We start from the raw sequence: 19,181 nt of genomic DNA, 5'->3' as shown, positions 1-19,181 counted from the left end.
GTTGTTGATGTTCAACAACATCCCAATTTCGATCCTCTGCAGAGGCTATGGCACTCCTGCTTCTGTAGAGGATCAAAATAGTGATGGCATGTCTTCGGATCATACTCAGGGATGTTTCCCAGACCGTCGCCAATAGCCCATTGTGCAGCTCCAGTGCAACGTAAATGAACTACAACAACTACAATGCGCTCGCACGTTAACGCGAAACGTGATTCACGCATGCGCGAGCACTTCACCTTACATTTAGTTTCGGCCTTTCTTACTGAATGCAGTTAACGTAATACCGATAATCGCAGATAAAATGAGTATTAATAATACTTTATTTACACAGCTCTAGAGCTGCATAATGGACTATTGGCGACGGTCTAGAAAACATTCCTGAGGATGATCCGAAGACATGCCAACACAATTTTAATCCTTTGTAGAAGGGATGGCTCCCCCGCTTTGGTAGCCTAATAGTTATAGTTCATTTACGTCGCATTAGAGCTGCACAATGGTCTATTGGCGACGGTCTGGGAAATATCCCTGAGGATGATTCAAAGACAAGCCATCACAATTTCGGTCCCCTGAAGAGGGGATGGCACCTCCGCTTCGGTAGCCCAACGACCTGCACTCGAAGTCGAGCACTTTACGGTAGAGCAGTTTAGCGAGGGCCAATACACCACACCCTCGGTCCTTACGCAGACTGATCCAAGTGGTCATCCACCCGCACACTGACCACAGCCAGTGATGCTTGATTTCGGAGATCTGCTGGGTACCGTGTCTTAACGATCAGTCCACTGCGGGACTTTGGTAACCCAACGACCCACTCGAAGTGGACCGAACATCTCTAACTTAAGAGTTAGCTACAGAAACTCTAGTCATGACCTATGCATTAATTTTCGTAACAATTCTATAGTTTGCTTAAAAGAGATTTTATCTCACATAATTTTAAAAAAAAAAATAACTTTGTATTAAATTATTAATAGAGACTAAATTGTTTTTTCTTTTTCTTTTTTTTTAATTTTTTTTTTAAACTTGAGAATTCGAATGGTAAAAATGCATGGTCTCATCAATCTGAATTTTATATTATCAACTTATGTCACTATGTGTAAACTTGAATATATCTCTAAAGGAGGTTTTCGCATTTATGTGTTTGTTTAACAAACTTTTAACGCTTACTTATGATTTGAGAATAAAACTATTAAATAGGGTCAAAAAGCCAACGTAAAATGATTTGAAGGTTTAATCTTCCATATAGAGTTCAACCTCGCAAGAAATTTTAACTGATCATGCAGTTTCAGTAAAAATTCAGTCTTAATCATCTTGTACTTACTCTATAGTAAAGTTGTATATACTTTATCACAGGATGAAATAGCAAAAATTGTTTCAGTAATAAAAATGTAGTTTTCTTATTTTTTTTAAAAATATTACTGCTCATTTTTAGGACATCAAATTTTTTAATGTATTTTAACCATTAATCAACGTTTGAATTGCCGTATCTGGCTACTAAGGAATGTATAGAAGTTTTCAATAAAGTATTTTAAATTTTCTATAGCTGTAACAAATGTAACGTCGGGGAGCTTTGTACTTTGGACGCATTTCATAATATGTGTTTAAAAAAATGGATACAGCTGCTCAAAATATGTGTTTAAAAAAATATACACAGCAATGCGCATTTACGAAAATGGGCACAATAACTTCAAACTTTTTTTTTATGAAAATGTTTTTCTTTTTTAAGGAATAAAATGGATTCAAATAAATTCGCAATGAGATGACCATTTGTCTAAATCACTTCGTAATTTTTTTTAAGAATTGGTTTCTTTTTTTAAAGAAATTTAAAGTTAACAGTTCTCTTTACATGCTTGTCCCAGGTTTTGTAATTTTATAATATCAGTATTAAATTGACATTGTACGAATTTAAAATTTTTTAAACTACCTAATCGTTTTGTGCACTGAATACGAAGACTATCCTGAAAAGTAGACTATCCATCAGTAAAAGTAGACTATCCATCAGTAAAATACCCGCCACCGAAGTTCCAGATTTGACCTGTAATGATTGTGTAAGTACCATTATGAAACGAAGTGCGGCATTTCTCGTTTAGTTCTTAAATTTGGGTAGAACTTTAAAAAAGAACGTTTTTTACTGCGTCCATTTTCCTAAACACGCATTTTGAGCTATGTATAGAATAAAATGCAATATATTTGTTGTTGCTATAGATAAGTTTAAACAAGCATATGCATTCCTTTCCTTCTGTCTTTAACCCTTTTAGGATAGGCTGAAGGAGAAAAATGCGCTTCCCCAGGCAAGCACGCTCCAAGACTATACGTGCTATAGAGTGTGTACATACATCCTAATACCAGAGTACCATATTTAGAACATGCTCGTGTGATTTTGAACCACTAGTGTCAGAAAGGTTCATTTTTTATATGATGCTGTGGGCAGTGAAAGGAGAATTGCGTGATCACGTTTATGTGATTACGGTAATTGATGTGTTAAACATTCTGATTTAAGCAACCAGGATAGTTCTGTTTTTATCAATCATTCAACTCGAGGGTTTACCTTACTTTGCTAATAATTTCCTCATACATGTCAGCTTTTCTAAATGACTAAGAACTATTTCTTATTTGGAGTCTATTTGAAAGTTCTAGACAAGTTCAAAGATAATTCCAAAATGTTCAAGGAAAATTCCTTTTCAATACTATTTCTTAAATAATTGATTTACGACTATTGGCACTTCTGTGAGTGTTTTTCTTCTCGTCTTCCAGAGTTTTGCTGCCATAAAATTTGAGTGATTACTTCAGTTCTATGCATTTTGTTAGTGCATCGTTCGTTTCTAAGTTTTTCTCCAGTTCGTACACTTACATCAAAAATGTCAAAAACACTCTTATAGTATTTCAGTTAAGGCATTATTAAACCTCTTTTTGAATTTGAATAAAAACCTAAGATAAAGTGAAAAAAAAAGTCTTTGGGAAGTTGGAAACAAGTTTTATACCGATAATTATAGTTTTATCGCGCAAAGGATCGTAATAGATAACTAGACAACTTTTCATTTTGTGACCTAACTAATAAGTGAACTCTTAAACGGAGCTTAAAGCCACAATGTAAATATTTACTTCATATGGGCCTCATCGTTGCTCTCATAAACAAAATCGGGTTTTGAAGCACGTGAAGAGGTTTTCTTCTTCCCCAAATGTTGCTGAAACACACACAAAGCAGAGCTCGTTACGTAATATAATTATTGAACCTATTTTCTCGCTTCGGAGATCTTTACAACATGAGGAATATATTTACATTGAAGACGAAACAGTTAAGAGGCTCCGCTCTATTCTAGTTGTGTATTTGCTCCATAGCCAAAATCAACATAACTTTCTGGTATCTAATTATAGTTTCAGTTTAAACAGGAAAATCTGATTTTGTGAGATGCCACTGAATCTTTATCCATTTGAAACGAAAAATACAATTTTTTAATTTCAGAATGTCTTGCATATTTTATTACGATTTTTCCCATGACTCTAATTCAAATATAAAAACCATAAATCCTTTTTTCCACCGAGGATTGTTTTTATTTTTCATTTTGGAATATACAGTAGTACAATAAATGGAAATGAACAGAATATACATAATAAATGGAAGTAAACAGAATATGCATAATAAATGGAAAACGGAATATTCACAATAAATACAATAGAAATAGTCGCTGTATACAAATCACGATAGGTGTTGTAAAATTTTGCTTTTATTTTCTTGAGTTATTTTTTCATTTAGCGTTTGATTAGCATTCTGTAGACTTCTTTTGTATTTCGAAGTGATGAAAACTATTAAAAAAAAATGATAATTCATACAATTAGAATCATACTTATATGACACACATTCGATCAATTAATCAATAAAATTACCTTATACAAGCAATGAAAAATTATTCTGCTGAAGTATAAGTTCTAATTCTGATGTACTTATCACTTATAAGGTGTTTCATAAACATAGCCTTTAATTTTAAAGGAATGGGAAATATAGCTAAAAGCCTCTCTTTTTTTTAAAGATGACATTTTTGCTTCAAACTGTTTCTTAGTATTATTTGTTTCGGATTTTGAAAAATTTTCACTTGCATAATACACAGAAACATCGCATTGCCGTCATAGAAATTGTAATGTGTTTATCAAAAACATTGTTTTGAACTATTTAAAACGTGTATTATCTTTATATTGTCATTAGTTTTTCATTTATAATTTTAGAGGAATCTATCTATATACATTTCTCTTATGTGGCAAATAGAGAATTGCCACATGAAATCGAGAATTTCTCTATTTATTGGCAACACTACAGTTGTTATTCATTTTGTTAAAGTTGCGTTGAAAAACTTAATTATACGCTAAGTATTTTTTTCAGATTCATTTTGTTAGGTTGTCTTAAGTAATAATTCAAGTAGTTTTAGTTAGTTATACGATCAGAACTTATTTAGAATAATTTTTTATTTTTATAGAAATGAAAACTTAGTAACAAAGTAATTTTTTAGATTTATTTTTGATCCGTTTTAAAATGACTGTAGAAATTTTAAATATAAACTGTGCTAGGCTCCTGTATACTGTCCTGTCATATCAATTATTGGTGGAGCGTGCCACTTTCAGACGATAACATACTTTTACTGCCTTCTATGCTGAAATGTCCTATTATGTGCACTTTTTGTGGTTTGCGTGATTTAGTTGATAACGGATCTTCTTGTTTTTATGATTTTCTTTAAACTATTAATTCAAACCTCTAAAATGTTATATATATCTTTTTACAACGATGTTTGATGTTGTGGGGGCGGAGTTATCGACCATGCCCACCTTCATCTATCAAAAGGTACCTCGTGATTGAATCAAGTTAGCATGTCTTATATACCCGTGAATTGATATTTAATTTTCGTAGTGGTAGTTACGCCACATTACTCCCCCACCAGAATTTTATCAGGGATAGAAATTCGATGAACGGATACCACTAGTTGCTGTACTTGTGAAAGACCGAAAGAGCTGTTTGTTGAGTGCTGAATGTGAGAGGTGTATTAGCATCACGTCGTAGCGTTCGTTGTTGCTTCTGTGTTGGATTTTGCAGTCACAAGTAGCAAGTCAAATGTTCAATGTCGACTATCCATCGAAGTAGGCGTTACCGTCAAGTTAATGGATAAGTGGGCGTTACTGCGTGTACAAATCACGTCCGGGTCACCAATGTGGGGGCGGAGTTATCGACCATGCTAACCATCATCTATCAAAAGGTACCTCGTGATTGAAACAAGTTAACATGTCTTATATACCAGGGAATTTATGTTTAATTTTCGTACTGGTAGTTACGCCGCAATGTTATCTGCAGAAAAAAGACAAAATTCATAGTTTACAGATATAAGGACATTCCTGTATTATTACGCTTAGGAGTGTGGTTAGTGATTTATCTTTGTTCAACCAACACTAAAGCTTACTAACACCAGAGCCAAATACACTATCAATTTCCTCTGTTGTCTGCGATGCCACAAGACCTTATATTTCACAATCGTGCGAATTTCTGATCTTTCTGTTTTCAATAAAATTAACTTTAAAAAATGAATTTAACTTTTTTTTATAGATTTCGATCATTTTCTTCAGCTGGTGAGATTTGCAACTTTTCAACAAAAGAAAAAAAAGTACAATGGTTAAAGCCGATATCAAATAGTGAAACTGTTAATGTTGACATATCCTGTTATTGTTACGCATCCCCCTGGAGAAGGAAAGCCTAGACCAGGTCCAGAAGGCCCCGTCGCGCCAGTTCCCCATATATCTGCAAAAAGTCCCGATCAACCAGCAGCTGCTTAAAAGAAGTGCGAAGGCAAAAAAGAAGGTGATCAGGACTAGCAGGTTGTGAGCAGGAACAAGGTTGGAAAGTTTTCTCTCCTTTTTGAAACCTTAAACACTTAAGATGGCCACTACGAAATCTGGCCATGGCCGATTGGAAAGGCCGAGGGTCTCAACATGTTAGTGATAGGCCAGGGCCGTTGCCAGCATACTACTGATGGGTTGGAGTATGGCGCCACACTGGAAGCAAACAATGTTTTCCCAAGGAGTGGATCTCAGTGGGAGTAAGACGGTTCAAACAGTCCATAGGAAGATCACAGTCATTCTTGGCGAGCACATCGGCCGTCTCATTGCCATGTACCCCGACATGCGATGGGATCCATTGGAGGCTTATTGGTGTCTTCAGGCCTATCTCAGATAGAAGTTTCATAATCTCCTGGCCAGGAATATCAAATATTTCCGGCGAGTTCTTGAAATACTGAATAGCACTCCTACTATCAGTCAATATCCAATTGCAATTATTTTAAGTTGTCTGGGCATAATTAAGGGCAGTTTCAATAGCCATGATTTCAGTTCTAAAGACTAAGCAATTGTCAGGGTTTCGGATACTGATCCTGACTTCACTATCATTGCTGTTGACAAAAACACCACTCCCGCTTCTACCGTCTTCCAACTTGCTACCGTCAGTGTAGATGACCAAGGCGCCAGAAGGGATACTCTGACATATCCTTTCCAAAGTAAAGCATCCTAACTACAAATTTCCCCCTCAACGATCAGAAGAGTATTAACTACACCAGTCTAAAGAGCCAGCTAGTATTTATCAATTGCTCAACTATTCAGATAAAATTAATTATTATTATTGTCGCATTAGTTTTAAAAGACGTCATGATCGTAAAGATTATTCTATAATGTGCGTTAAAAGAGAACAATTCAACAACTCTCGATGGAAACAGTTTTAAATTCATGTAAATAAAAACTAGTTGATGGAATATGCAGTTCTGATAATTTTTGCTCTTAAAAGTCATTTTGTAAAGTTAAATATTTGAATATTTCTTTCTAACAAGCAGTAAAAGAATCCGATTGTCTCATACTGTATGTGGCAATTATAAATATTTCCAACTTTTTTAATGCAAATTTTGAACTGCTTACGTGCTTACATGGAATAATGGAACTTAGGAGAAGGACTGTTGACATTGCAGTCAAAAAAGGTAACTGGCCAAATTCATTTAACAATCTGGATGAAGCTTCTGTTAATAATAATCCAAAAGCCTAAAAAATGAAAAAAAGAAAATGTTAAGATAATAGTATAATTTCCTTTTTAGAACATATAGATTATAATAAAAAATAGTAAATAAGCGTTTCGCAATCCCCGTCCTTATATATTTTTAGAGACTTCACCAAAAATAAAATTAAAAATCATAATAAGCATAATGTAGCAGCTAAAAAGAAAACAGACTTGTTTAAAAAATACTGCTTATTCGAAACATTATGGATTTTGATGAATTCAGCGATAAAGAATGCAGATTATTATTATTAATATTTAAAAAAATATTATTGAACTTTTGTTGATTATTTAACTTCTTTTAGCTAAACTGTATAGTTAAAATATAAGTATAATTTATTATTTTAAAATAGCGAAAATATAATTAGTTTCTCATGAAACTAGTACAATTAGATAACCATAATGCTAAACAAAAACCAATAAAATTATTTTTTCGTTGAATGAACTAATTGTTGTAAGATCACGCGATTCATTTCTAAATCAATATATTTCTCCAAATTCGCATTCCATTTCCATGTTTTTAGTTCGAGGGCAGGTTTAACAGAAAACAGAAAATAACTTTTAACATCTATAATAAGCGTGCTTGTAGCTTTGTCTTCGATGCGTTAATCACGCCAACATAGCGTAGCATCTAAAATAAACGCTAGCATGAGCAGTTGCTTAAATTTTACTTACGGGAGCATACAGAAGCTAACGTAAAAGTGCAAAATCTCCCTATTGTTTCAAATATTTTATTCAATTTAACGTTGAGTTGTGATGGATCAGGGGATAGAGCTTTCGCCTTCCATTGAGGTGCACCGGTTTCGAATCCCAGCGATGGCTGGTCGATATGAATTCCACATCCAGCTTGCATCGACCACAGTGTAGACGTAAAATATCCTCAGTGGTAGACGGATCATCTGTTAGAGTCCCCTTGTCGTCAGGACAACAGTGGGAGGTTTTCGTGGTTTTCTTCTCCACGTAACGTAAATGCGGATTAGTTCCACCATAAAGTCCTCCACGAAGGCAAATTATCTCCCGATACTTGATTCAGGAGTTCCATTGTCTTCTGGATTGAATTCAAAATTACGAGGCTAAGGAGTTGAACATTAGTAGCCGTGAAGAAGAAAAATTGGGACAGCTGCTCAACGACGGTTATTAAATAAAATATTTAAATTTTGTTATTGTTTAAACAAAATACAAAAGAACGGTGTCAAACTATTAAATATAAAAACTGAAAACAGTTACGAGCATTATTTTTTCTTCTTATTTACGAGCAACAGAAACAGATTAATACAAATAAAGTAACATAAAGCAAAATATTTTATTGATATCTGGTATTATTGCGCGTCAAAATGGGAAAGATAATTTGCCTTTATTCTGCATTTTAAGTTAGTTGATTTAAATGGTTTGCAACTACTTCCTTTAAATTTAAATTTTAAACCTGCATTCAATTACTAAATTAAATCGGAAATTTAATTATATTATTGATATTATTTGTGAACTTCAGTTTTGTGATATCATACTAAATCATGAAGTATCAGTTGGTTTCTATTCCATGCAATCCCAATAATTGAAATTAAATAGTTGAAACTTAGTTTTTTGCTTACAACGCTTAGCATGATAACCTATTCTGCTGAATTGTTGTAGCAGCCGTAAGTAAATGTTAAGTGCGATTTTTTTTATATTCACATTTTGAAGTTAATATAATGAAAGAAGCTGATGTATATAATCAAACTTAATGATATTGCTTTGTGGGTGCTCACATTTGTAGTTGTGCATAACAGTGAACTAGTGACTATTTCTGGAACGGGATATGTTACTTCAATTCCATATTCAATTGCTAATGTCACGATACTGAGTTGAAAGAACCTATAACAAAAGAAACAATGTTAGAGACACTTAATTAATATTTATATTTATTTGATGTAAGGGACTTGACGCTATAACAAGGTAAGACCAATCTTTGTAAGACCAATCTCTCAAGGTAAGACCAGTATTAAATAGTGTGAAAAAAACTAGGCTAATCAATTGTGTCTTTAAATTTCATTTGACTCTCATCAACACTTTCTGAATCTGGACTTATATTATTATTGAAGCACTTAATTTAGAAATGTACTAATAGTTTAACAGTACTTTTTTCTATGGTTTATTTAATATCAGTTACTATCAGTTACTACTACTTACAGTGGTTACTATCAGTTTCCGTAATCAGAAAGATTTATTACGGAAATGCTTGTGGCCTATGAGTGATTAGTAATCAGAAAGACTAGTTGATAGGCTATAAGGGATTAGACCGAAATAAGTTTAAATTTTTTTTTTTAATTAAGACTCATATCTAAAGAAATTTTAAATAAGGCTGCAGTTATAAATCTGTTTGTCCTTACATCTTTAAGCATTACGAATCAAATAACCATAAAAATTCTGTTCTTTTATTTTTAAATCGCTTATAGTTTGTGAGGAATTCTGTTTTGCTTATAGCTTCCACATCCCAGTTTTTGTAAATTGATTTCTTTAAAAATCCCTGCCGAGTTTGAGAAGATTTCTCTTTAATACAACTTTTTAACAAACTGATTTGAGACTGTTGGTTATTCTGCGGAACAACTTTTGCCTTATACAGATTTGCTGTCAAATTACAAGAAGTATGGAACAAGTATTATCTAATATAGTGTCTACGGCTATTACTAAACTTATTTTTCTGCACCTGAAAAAAAAATTTAAACTGAAATACATTAAACCATCATAGGGAGTTTATATATAATTTTTTTGGTTAACAGAACTTTTTTGGTTTCTTCAAATCATTTTCAGCTATAAATTAGCAGTGAAATGATTTTCAACAAAACTTATGTTGGTTTGTTGATAGTTATGGCTTTAACACTAATTTACGTGCTTTTAAGTTTTTATGTCTTTCATATCTGTAGAAAAACACGTAATTTTTATTTATTATATTTTATTTACAAACACGTAATATAAAATCTGTCTCCTACACATTATCTGCTTCTGTGAATATCCACCCTGTTTTCTTCTAAAAAATATGAACAAAATTGGGAAATGGGGTGAGATACATTCCAAGCTTAAACTTTTTAAAGGAGAATTTTTTCGTTTAATTTAAATAAAGTTTTACAACTTTACTATTAGAACACTGATGAGATATATAAGGGCAAGGAACATTACATTATTCGAGGGACGTTAGCGTCAAGTTCCTAGACTAATGTATGATATTTACCATTACAAATAATATTCAACTTAAAAAGGAAATTTGTTTAAATACCGTGTAGTAAGACAAATCATTATACTCTTACGAGAGTCCTTCTGGAAAACAAGAACTATTTTTTTTAAATGATTCCTATTAAATGATCAATTTATCTACATGATATTGACTAATTTCTTTTACGTTTGGCAATTATTGGCAATGGTAAGTATCAAACTTCTAAGAAATAGAAAAATCGGCTGACATATGCATGTATTAGAAAAAAGATTTTGAATGATTAATATTTAAAACTCTTCCATAAAAATTTACCCTAGCAAAGATATCGTCAAGAAAGTCACCCAGAGTTGTTTCAAAACAAGCAACGAAGCGAATAGGATGAAAGCAACCAAAGACATCACGCAAGCAAGTATTGTTATTTCTCTAATAAAAATAAAAACATATTAATAACAAGTATCAGATAATGTAGTTATTAAATCCATAACAACTTGACTTTGAAAAGTGTCGAAATGATTGATTTTCGATTATCTATCTACTTATTTTTATTTTTTTTACTAAGTTTAACCTGATTGATTCGACTTGATCGCTTGAGTCATATGGCAACGCGTTGTATCTATTATTGCCTTTCAAAAATATGCATATACTCTACACACTTGTGGCGTAACTACCACTACGAAAGTTAAACATCAATTCACTGGTATATAAGACATGCTAACTTGATTCAATCATGAGGTACCTTTTGATAGATGAAGGTTGGCATGGTCGTTAACTCCGTACTCACATTGGTGACCCGGACGTGATTTGAACACGCAGTAACGCCCACTTCGATGGATTGTCCACATTGAACAGTTGACTTGCTACTTGTGATTGCGAAATGCAACACAGAAGCAACAACGAACGTTACGACGTGATGTTAATACACCTCTCACATTCAGAACTCAACAAACAGCTCTCCCGGTCTTTTACAAGTACAGCGACTAGTGAGATTCTTTCATCGAATTTTATCCCTGATAAAATTTTGGTGGGACAGTATTGTGGCGTAACTACCACTAGGAAAATTAAACATCAATTCACTGGTATACAAGACATGCTAACTTGATTCAATCATGAGGTACCTTTTGATAGATGAAGGTTGGCATGGTCGTTAACTCCGTTAACACAGTGACTTTTAATTAGAAACTAAGGTAAACATGGAAAATTAGTTTATATTCAATTTTTCTCTCTGAAATACATTATTGAGATTTTTATACAGTATTTTTGAAGTCAAATGAAGTCAGGTAAGTAGGATTAAAAATAATAGGATAACAATATAGGATTGTTTTAAGTGATTTCAGGTTTGCGTAGATAAATTTAAATGGATTTGTGAAGCATTAAGTAAATTTCAGATGCAAAGTTAAAATTGAAGATTTATATCAACAGAGGTAGTTATTTTATGGTCTCATTCATATTTAAACTATATGAAAAAATATAATTTCCTTTTTAGTTTTATTTAAAAGGATTAAGAAAAAAAAAATAGTTACGCTCTGTGGTTTTGATTGAAAATAAAATCTAATAATTAGGATTTTGCTGCTTATTTAAACTCGATTTTGGGTGTGTCCGACATCCGGCAAGATTGTGTTTTGCGTTTGCATCAGACTTTTGCTGTCACATGTCTTTCGAAAGCAGAGTTAAACCTTCGCCTGATGCCATTTATCTTTTCACAGTTCTAACAGGTTCACTCAACATTATGAGTCAATGTTAAAAGTCCAATTGCAATTTATGTCTTTTTTTTTTATAATTGAATATTTAATTTTATCCCCGGCGTTGAACAGCCGGCCCAATTTTTAAGTTTACAACTTCCAATATTCAACTTCGTAGCCTTTGTATTTATGAATGCGATTGGGAAAATTTTTACCTTCCTGGATGACTTTTTGATGGAACTAACCCGCATTTGCTTTACGTGGAGAGAAAAACCACGTAAGTCTCTTAAGATTAGCCTGATGGCAAGGGGACTCTCAGGGCTAAAGAGAATAGAAGGGCTGGTTCACTCCTTTGAAGTATCTCTCGCCGCGCCGATCCTCCGACGTCACTCTATTGGCGTCACTTTGGCGCAAAGCTCGCACTTTTACTTCAAGAACGGAGCGTTTGGCCTTACTAGCTCTAACTAATATTGGATCATTTCTTTTTGCGAGATATTCTAAGACATTTGTTATTTTCTATAATGACTTTCCTCAGTTTTTGCAGTGAATTTACAAGAATTTAAAACTATTATCGAAATGCCAGTTTGCGCGATTGCAACTTGCAAAAATTCTGATACAAAAACAAAAGGAAAAAGTATAATTTTTCGCGTGTTCCCTAAAGTAAATGAACAACTATGTAAAGAATGGATTCCGAAATGACACAGTTAATATAAAACAGCAATACGTTTATTCTGTCGTAAAGAACTTTTATAAAAATTCATTATCTAAATAGAAACCGCCTCGTTACTTCATAAAGAAAGGCAGGTGAAAAGAATTAAAAAATAGATAAAGTCAAAGAAAATTAAAATGTAAGTAAAAAGTATAAATAAAATATATAGTATATAGTTGAAATTCTCCTAATTTCATAACATATTTTTTAATGTAGTTATTCTAAATATTTATGATTTTTTTTAAAAATTATATTCTCTTCAATTTAAATATCTATAAATTATATCATCGTAAATTTAAATGTCTATAAACAATTGTAAAATTTCTAATGTCATTATGAACCTAAATTATTATTTTGTTTCAGTAATTAGCGTTTAAGGTTGATGTTTCCTAATGATTAAGTATGAACAAATTGCTATTAACGACATATTTTAAAATCAGGGATTCTAAATTTAACTTAACTTATCTTTATAAAAGAATATGTAGATAAAAAAAGTGTCGATATATGCCTTCATTTTTCTTAATAGTTAAAGTTAAAACTGAACTTTTTAAAATAAAGTATTTATCGTGTCATTTTCACCAACTAGCAAAACATTTTTATAAGTTTAAAATGGTATTTTTTTAATATAATAACCAAGAAAGTTTTTTTTGAACTATGTTTATGAACGGAAATAATGTGTTAATTACGTAAAGTTTGAAGGCTAATAACCAGAAAAAGTCTAACTTATTTTTACAAAGAGAAAGATGCAAAGTTATCATATCTTTGCTTGCGATCTCCGAGATCTGTGGACACAGTGACGTCATGAGGAGGGAAATCGTAGCTTCAGCTCTAAGAGCGGAGTGAACTAGCCCCTCTATTCTCTTTAGCCCTGGGGGACTCTAACCCATGATCTACCACTGGGGATATTTTACTGTGGTCGGTGCTAGCCGGGTGTGGAATTCGTATCGACCAGCCATCGCTGAGATTTTAGACAGGGTACCTCATTGGGAGGCGAGTTTTCTATGCTCTGAGCTATCACAGCTCATAATTAAATATAAACTTAATTCTCAACCATGTTTTGTGTTCTTAACGGCAAGGGGCAGTATTTGTAGAGATTGCTCTAACATCTGGTAGAATATTCTCTTGTATTTGTTTCCAGTTTTCTTCTGTTTACACCTTTTGACTTAATTTTTTATGTAATTGTTTGTTTCCGATGGTGAAAAATTCATTTGCAGTTGTTCTGCTTTTTGACGCCCTATGTATCGAGAGACTAAAGTATTATCGTAAATTAAGATGTTTAAATTTCCTAAAGAACCATAACGCCGTATTCAATGGAATAATGCAGTAAAGAGAAAAGACTGTACAAGATAAATAGTCACGTTTCGCTATGACGTCAGAGGAAGGCAGCAGCTGTATTGTTCTTTTTCTTTTTTTAAAAAATTATTTTTTTAAAAAATTTTCTTTTTCAGGATGGACAGTGAAGTAAAATGTCATATTTTTAGATTGTCATACCACGGGGAGAAGCGACAAAGCTTGTCAAACTAGGCGGGTAATTAATAAAGTAATAAGTTCAGGCTGGTCGTCGCAGGGATCCTCACACGAATCGATACTTTTTAGAGAATAATGTGTTATTTGGTAACTTTCGTAAGTTGGTAACTTATATTCATGAGTATTCGGATGGGAATTATACAATCTTTATTCCTCTCTTTGAATAATAATATGTACTAAGAAAAGCTACAGTTTTCCAAAAATGAAAAGCTTTCGAGTTCTAATTTTTTAATAACGTGAAAAATTACTCCAGCGCTGCATTATCTAAGTTAATAAAATTTGCAAATATTGAGAATTAATTGATTTCAACTGGGTTGAAAAACCTTACCAAATTGGTGATTTTTAAAAATGTTTTAAAATTTATTTTTAAATATTTAAGCTACTTGCTCGTTATAAAACTCATATAATTTTTTTTACGGCAAGATGGTATGCATAGTTTAAAATTGTAGTTTTAATTTAATTCACTTCTTTTGTGGTTTTTTTCCCATTCATTGACGAAAATAATTCGTCCTTAATAGGTGACTAGTTAATCAGTTCAAATGCACTTAGTCTTCGTATACACTAACTAGTAATCAATTTGTTAAACGTTTTTTAATGAAGTATTATTAAGTAAAAAGATTAAATGTTCATATTTACCTAAATTTGTGGGTAAAATCTAGAATAAAACCGGCTAACATAGATCCTGCCAGCCCAGAAACCATTAATAGTGTGCCCATCCAACCGATTTCAACTTCTTTCTCCTACAAATTTAAAATTATGGACAATGCACAATAAAATAAACGGACCACCCTGAAAAATTTTTGACCTAATAATTGAATCTTCACGTTCTAGGACTCTATCTTAATGGTTCGAGGATGTGACTTCAAATATGCTAATCACTTTGTACGGACGATATTTTAAGTTACGAAATCAGATACAAAAACGTACTTTATCTGAATAAACATCCTTTTTTTAAACTATAGATCCGGTTTTCTATAACCCAAAATGTAGGTGGTAGCAGGCAATCTGAGAAATATGGTGACATTAGTTTGGTCAGGAGACCTGTCTAAAGTTTGGACTCCTTAATGATAATTTTATTTCTTGCGTATTTCGTCATACCGCGAGGAAATTTTAAGTGAATATAAAACTTTTTGCACACAATATATAATTCGCTAATTTGATGATAATTCTAGGAAAAAATTTGCTTTTAATAAATACCTATAATCCTACTTAGTAATAGATGAAAACATTTCGAATTGTAAGGTATAAAATTTTTCATGGAATTTTTAAGAAAGTAATTTTACTAAGCAAATTACAAAATTTGAAAGAAATCGGTCGAATAGTTCCTAATAAATTTAATTTTAAAAATGGGACTTTTTCAAAATAAGATTTCTCAGAAACTATTCGTCTGATTTCGATCAAATTTTGTATTTTGCCTTGTAAAATTGAATTTTTTTTAAATGATGTAAAAAATTGTATACCTTACAAGGGAATTCTTCGACGTAAATATATTCGGCTAACTAGAATAATATAAAATAATAAATATTAACTAAAAGTTAATTTTTTCATGGAATTATCTATGAATAAATGAATTTTATAATTGCACGCAAAAATTCGTCAATTCACTTAAAAATTTCACTATATGGTGAAATACGTAAGAAATAAAATTAACGTTAAGGAGTCTCGAATTTGGTACGCTATCCTAACCAAACTATTGTGACCATATATCCCAAATTACGGCTACCCCTATATTTTGGGGGTTAAAAACCCGAAATTTTCAAAAAAGGTATGCTTCTGTGTCTGATTTTGCAACTTAAAATATTGTATGCACTAATTAATTAACATATTTAAAGACCTTTTTCGAACCACTAAGATGGAATCCTAGAACGTGAAGATCAGATCATTAGATCAAAAACTATTGAGGGTTGACCGTTTACAGTTTGCACAAAGTACATTAATAGTTCAGCAATTTAATTAGTATTTAATAACATACGTCACAAAACAGTTATTTGTTCTAAGAGGTATTTAGGTACACTTTAACATAATACTTAAAAAATTTTTTTTAATGAAATAAATACAAAAAAGACGTTCCTTCTTTTGCAAATATAGTTTAATAACAAGGAGCAACCACTGAAGTAATAATAATTAAGTAAAAATAATATTTTTTGTTCAATGAGCTAAATATCGCAGTGCCTAAACTAATTTTAAAGACCAAGCAAAATTTAGTGTATGAAGATTGCTAAATTCCATCTTTTCTAAAAAAAGGATGAATGCAATGGTGTATATAGTTCACTTATCTAAAGCAAAATAAATACAAAAAATATTAAATCATTCACGATAATAATCTCGATGCATTAACAAATCGTAAGCGTTGCTTTGGGTGTTCAACTTTACGTTCCCTTATGCTTTGCTGCGTAGAAACTATAAAACTCAGAAATTTGAAATTACCAAGATTTGTTGAAAAATTAACCGGGAGTACGATGGAAGGAAAAAATTAACAATCGATAATTGTTAGTTTAAGAAACATCAGTTGTTACATTTGTAGTAAAAAATACCCTGCAAACTATTTTACAGCCAGCAGGAATGCAATTAAAGAGTTAAAAATTTGTCGTGCTGAAAGGGTCATTCTTAGTTTTAGTATGTTTTTGCGTCTTATTTCGTAACTTAAAAATCGTTAGCAAAATTTAATTAGCATATTAATTTGAGCAGAAGGTTAAGCCCTTGAACTGTCAGGACTTAGTTCTCGGAAATTTGCTCATGGAAATCTGTTTATTATATAAAAACAGTTACTCAAGGTGCTCGCTTATTTTGCGCATTGTACAAGAAATGGCCTAAAAAGATAGGATCTAGAATTTATTTGATTTTAAACAATAAACGCAGTTCCAAACGTGGTTTTACAGCTCGTACCATGTAGTTAATTTCTTAAAAATTTATTGGACAACATCCTATTGTTGTTCATCCTTAAATGTTGTTAAATTATCTATAAAACAATTGTATATTATATTTTATAATTCTTACCGGGAAGTAGCGAAGAATTAAATTATTCAAAACAGTAGTAAATGCTAGAAATGATCCATACATCATTCCTGAAAAATATTGATGCTCTTTAGTATGGTTTAAGGAAAACAAATAACACTTGAGAGGCTTAAAAATGCAATATTGATTTTAAATAATTGCAGAAAATAAAAAAGTGTACGCCCTACTAGCAGTGAATCTTTTCTTTTTACTTATATTCCCATGAAGTTCTTCATTCGCAATATGCTTTCAATAAGGATTTGTTGTGTGGGTTGCGTCAGATTGCCGATGATGCTGGATGCTGCTAAGCGACACCATGTTCATAGAACCGAAAATCTCTAAAAAGTTCCAAAATACAATCGTATCTTATAGAATATCAAGAACAGAAAAGCATTTAAGAATATGGTTAGGGAAAGCCAACCAATGGCACTCAGAAATGAGTCTTCGGCTTTATTGAAATGTAAGGGATTTGTTGTAGCTAATTAAAAAGTGCGAGAGAGTTTCCTTCTGTTTCCTATAAATATTGAGTTGGTAACGCCATCATGGTCTTTTCTTAAAAATAAGTAGGTGGGCGAGTAAAGTGTTTTCAATTTCATCTTTTTGATGGAGGAGGTATCTAAGTTAGTCTAGCGTTGTCATGCTAAGAGACAGCAGAAGTAGTCTCGGCAAGATGTTGGCTATTCGTCAAGAAAATTTGATTTAAATCAAATAAAGTGATTTAGATAAAAGCACCAAGCTTGGCAAAAATAAAATAATGTTGAATTTGACTTTTTGAAATTTTAATATAGAGTGCGTTTGAAGCAATAAAAATAAAAATTTCATAAAGTTTAGCAATAAAAAAAAATAGTGCTTGAAGTCCCTCCGCTCGGAAGAAGTGAAACTTCGTAATGTGGAAATGAAAATAGGAAGGGGTAGAAATTGAATTTTAGTGAAATCATATTGTTTCTTTAAGATAAAATTTATTAACAGTGCTTACAATTCACAATTGATCGCATCTTTTAATTATCATTTTCGACTGGAGAAATATCCAAATCTATAACATTTACAATGGGATTATGATAACTAAAGTAAGATACGAAATGTTTGAGTTCTATTTTTTCAATATTTCTTGCAAAAACTGCATCAATGGTAGTTCCCCCTTTGGTTGTTGGATCATTCCTACCATTTATCATTTCCAATCCAAATTTGTCTTGAAGGAAGGTTAATAATGTTTCAGCTTCAGGTAACGAGAAAGTCACATTAAAATTTCCTGCAAGGATCACAGGCCGCTCGTTGCCATGGTAGCGTTAAACGTTTAACGCAACCTTGTTGGAAGTCGCATTAGAAGTTTCACTTCAAAAAATCAACCGATGCTAGTTAAACAAAAAACTCTCTCTTAGTAGTTTGCCCTAACAGTAGTAATTTCTCTTCATTACTCTATCATGCGATTTCACAAGAAATCTCCCCTTTCTTATACGAGTTTCCGAGAATAAACAACTCTGAGGAGAGAATTCTAATCACCAATTACCATTATGTGTAAAGGAGCATAGAGGTTGACGATTAGTCCATTCTTCTATTGATAGATTTTATTTAGTAGTTAGTGAATCTATTACGTGTAGATTTTCATCCTTTCATACAATGAAGTATTAAAAAACTTTATGGAATAAATTATATCAAATATCAATGCAGCTTGAAAAAAAAGCAAGTGCAATTTTTAAGGTGTTTTATATGTATCTGTTACGGTGACACACCGAAATCTGGAGAATGTCGACATTCACCGGTGAATGTCAACTTTCACATAGTCGCTTGGTGTATGTCCGAAATATTTGCTAAATACCCTTATTTCTGACTCTCACCGGTGAATGTCAACAATCACATAGTCGCTTTGGTGAATGTCCGAAATATTTGTTATATCCAATTTTATATTAATTTATTCGTTAATATTATTATATTTATTTGATATATTTATATTTATTCTATATTTTAATACTTACTGACGATAGATTAGAAGAAACATCAGTGTTTGGAGTATCGGGCAAA

General features: G+C 32.1%; 2 protein-coding genes across 2 annotated transcripts in view; both read right to left on the bottom strand.

Moving 5' to 3' along the window:
- Positions 1-3,520: 3,520 nt before the first annotated feature.
- LOC107440032 (choline/ethanolamine transporter FLVCR2-like) lies at positions 3,521-18,530 on the bottom strand. The gene is made up of 6 exons (XM_043043637.2): positions 17,166-18,530; positions 14,805-14,908; positions 10,566-10,676; positions 8,812-8,917; positions 6,942-7,053; positions 3,521-3,798 (listed from the first exon to the last, which is right to left on the bottom strand). The coding sequence occupies exons 1-6, from the start codon at positions 17,229-17,231 to the stop codon at positions 3,692-3,694; spliced, it is 606 nt and encodes a 201-aa protein (XP_042899571.2). The 5' UTR covers positions 17,232-18,530; the 3' UTR covers positions 3,521-3,691.
- The window catches only part of LOC139426110 (uncharacterized MFS-type transporter C09D4.1-like), a 14,280-nt gene continuing 12,510 nt past the window's right edge, over positions 17,412-19,181 (bottom strand). The window contains exon 5 of the mRNA XM_071183815.1: positions 17,412-17,500. Coding sequence (XP_071039916.1) covers positions 17,412-17,500 — 89 coding nt within the window. The remainder of the gene's footprint in view (positions 17,501-19,181) is intronic.

This window comes from Parasteatoda tepidariorum, chromosome 7 (genome assembly GCF_043381705.1).
Source record: "Parasteatoda tepidariorum isolate YZ-2023 chromosome 7, CAS_Ptep_4.0, whole genome shotgun sequence".
NCBI classification, from domain to species: Eukaryota; Metazoa; Arthropoda; class Arachnida; order Araneae; family Theridiidae; genus Parasteatoda; species Parasteatoda tepidariorum.
Note: the sequence above shows the minus strand (reverse complement) of the source record. Positions and strands in the feature narration are given on the sequence as shown.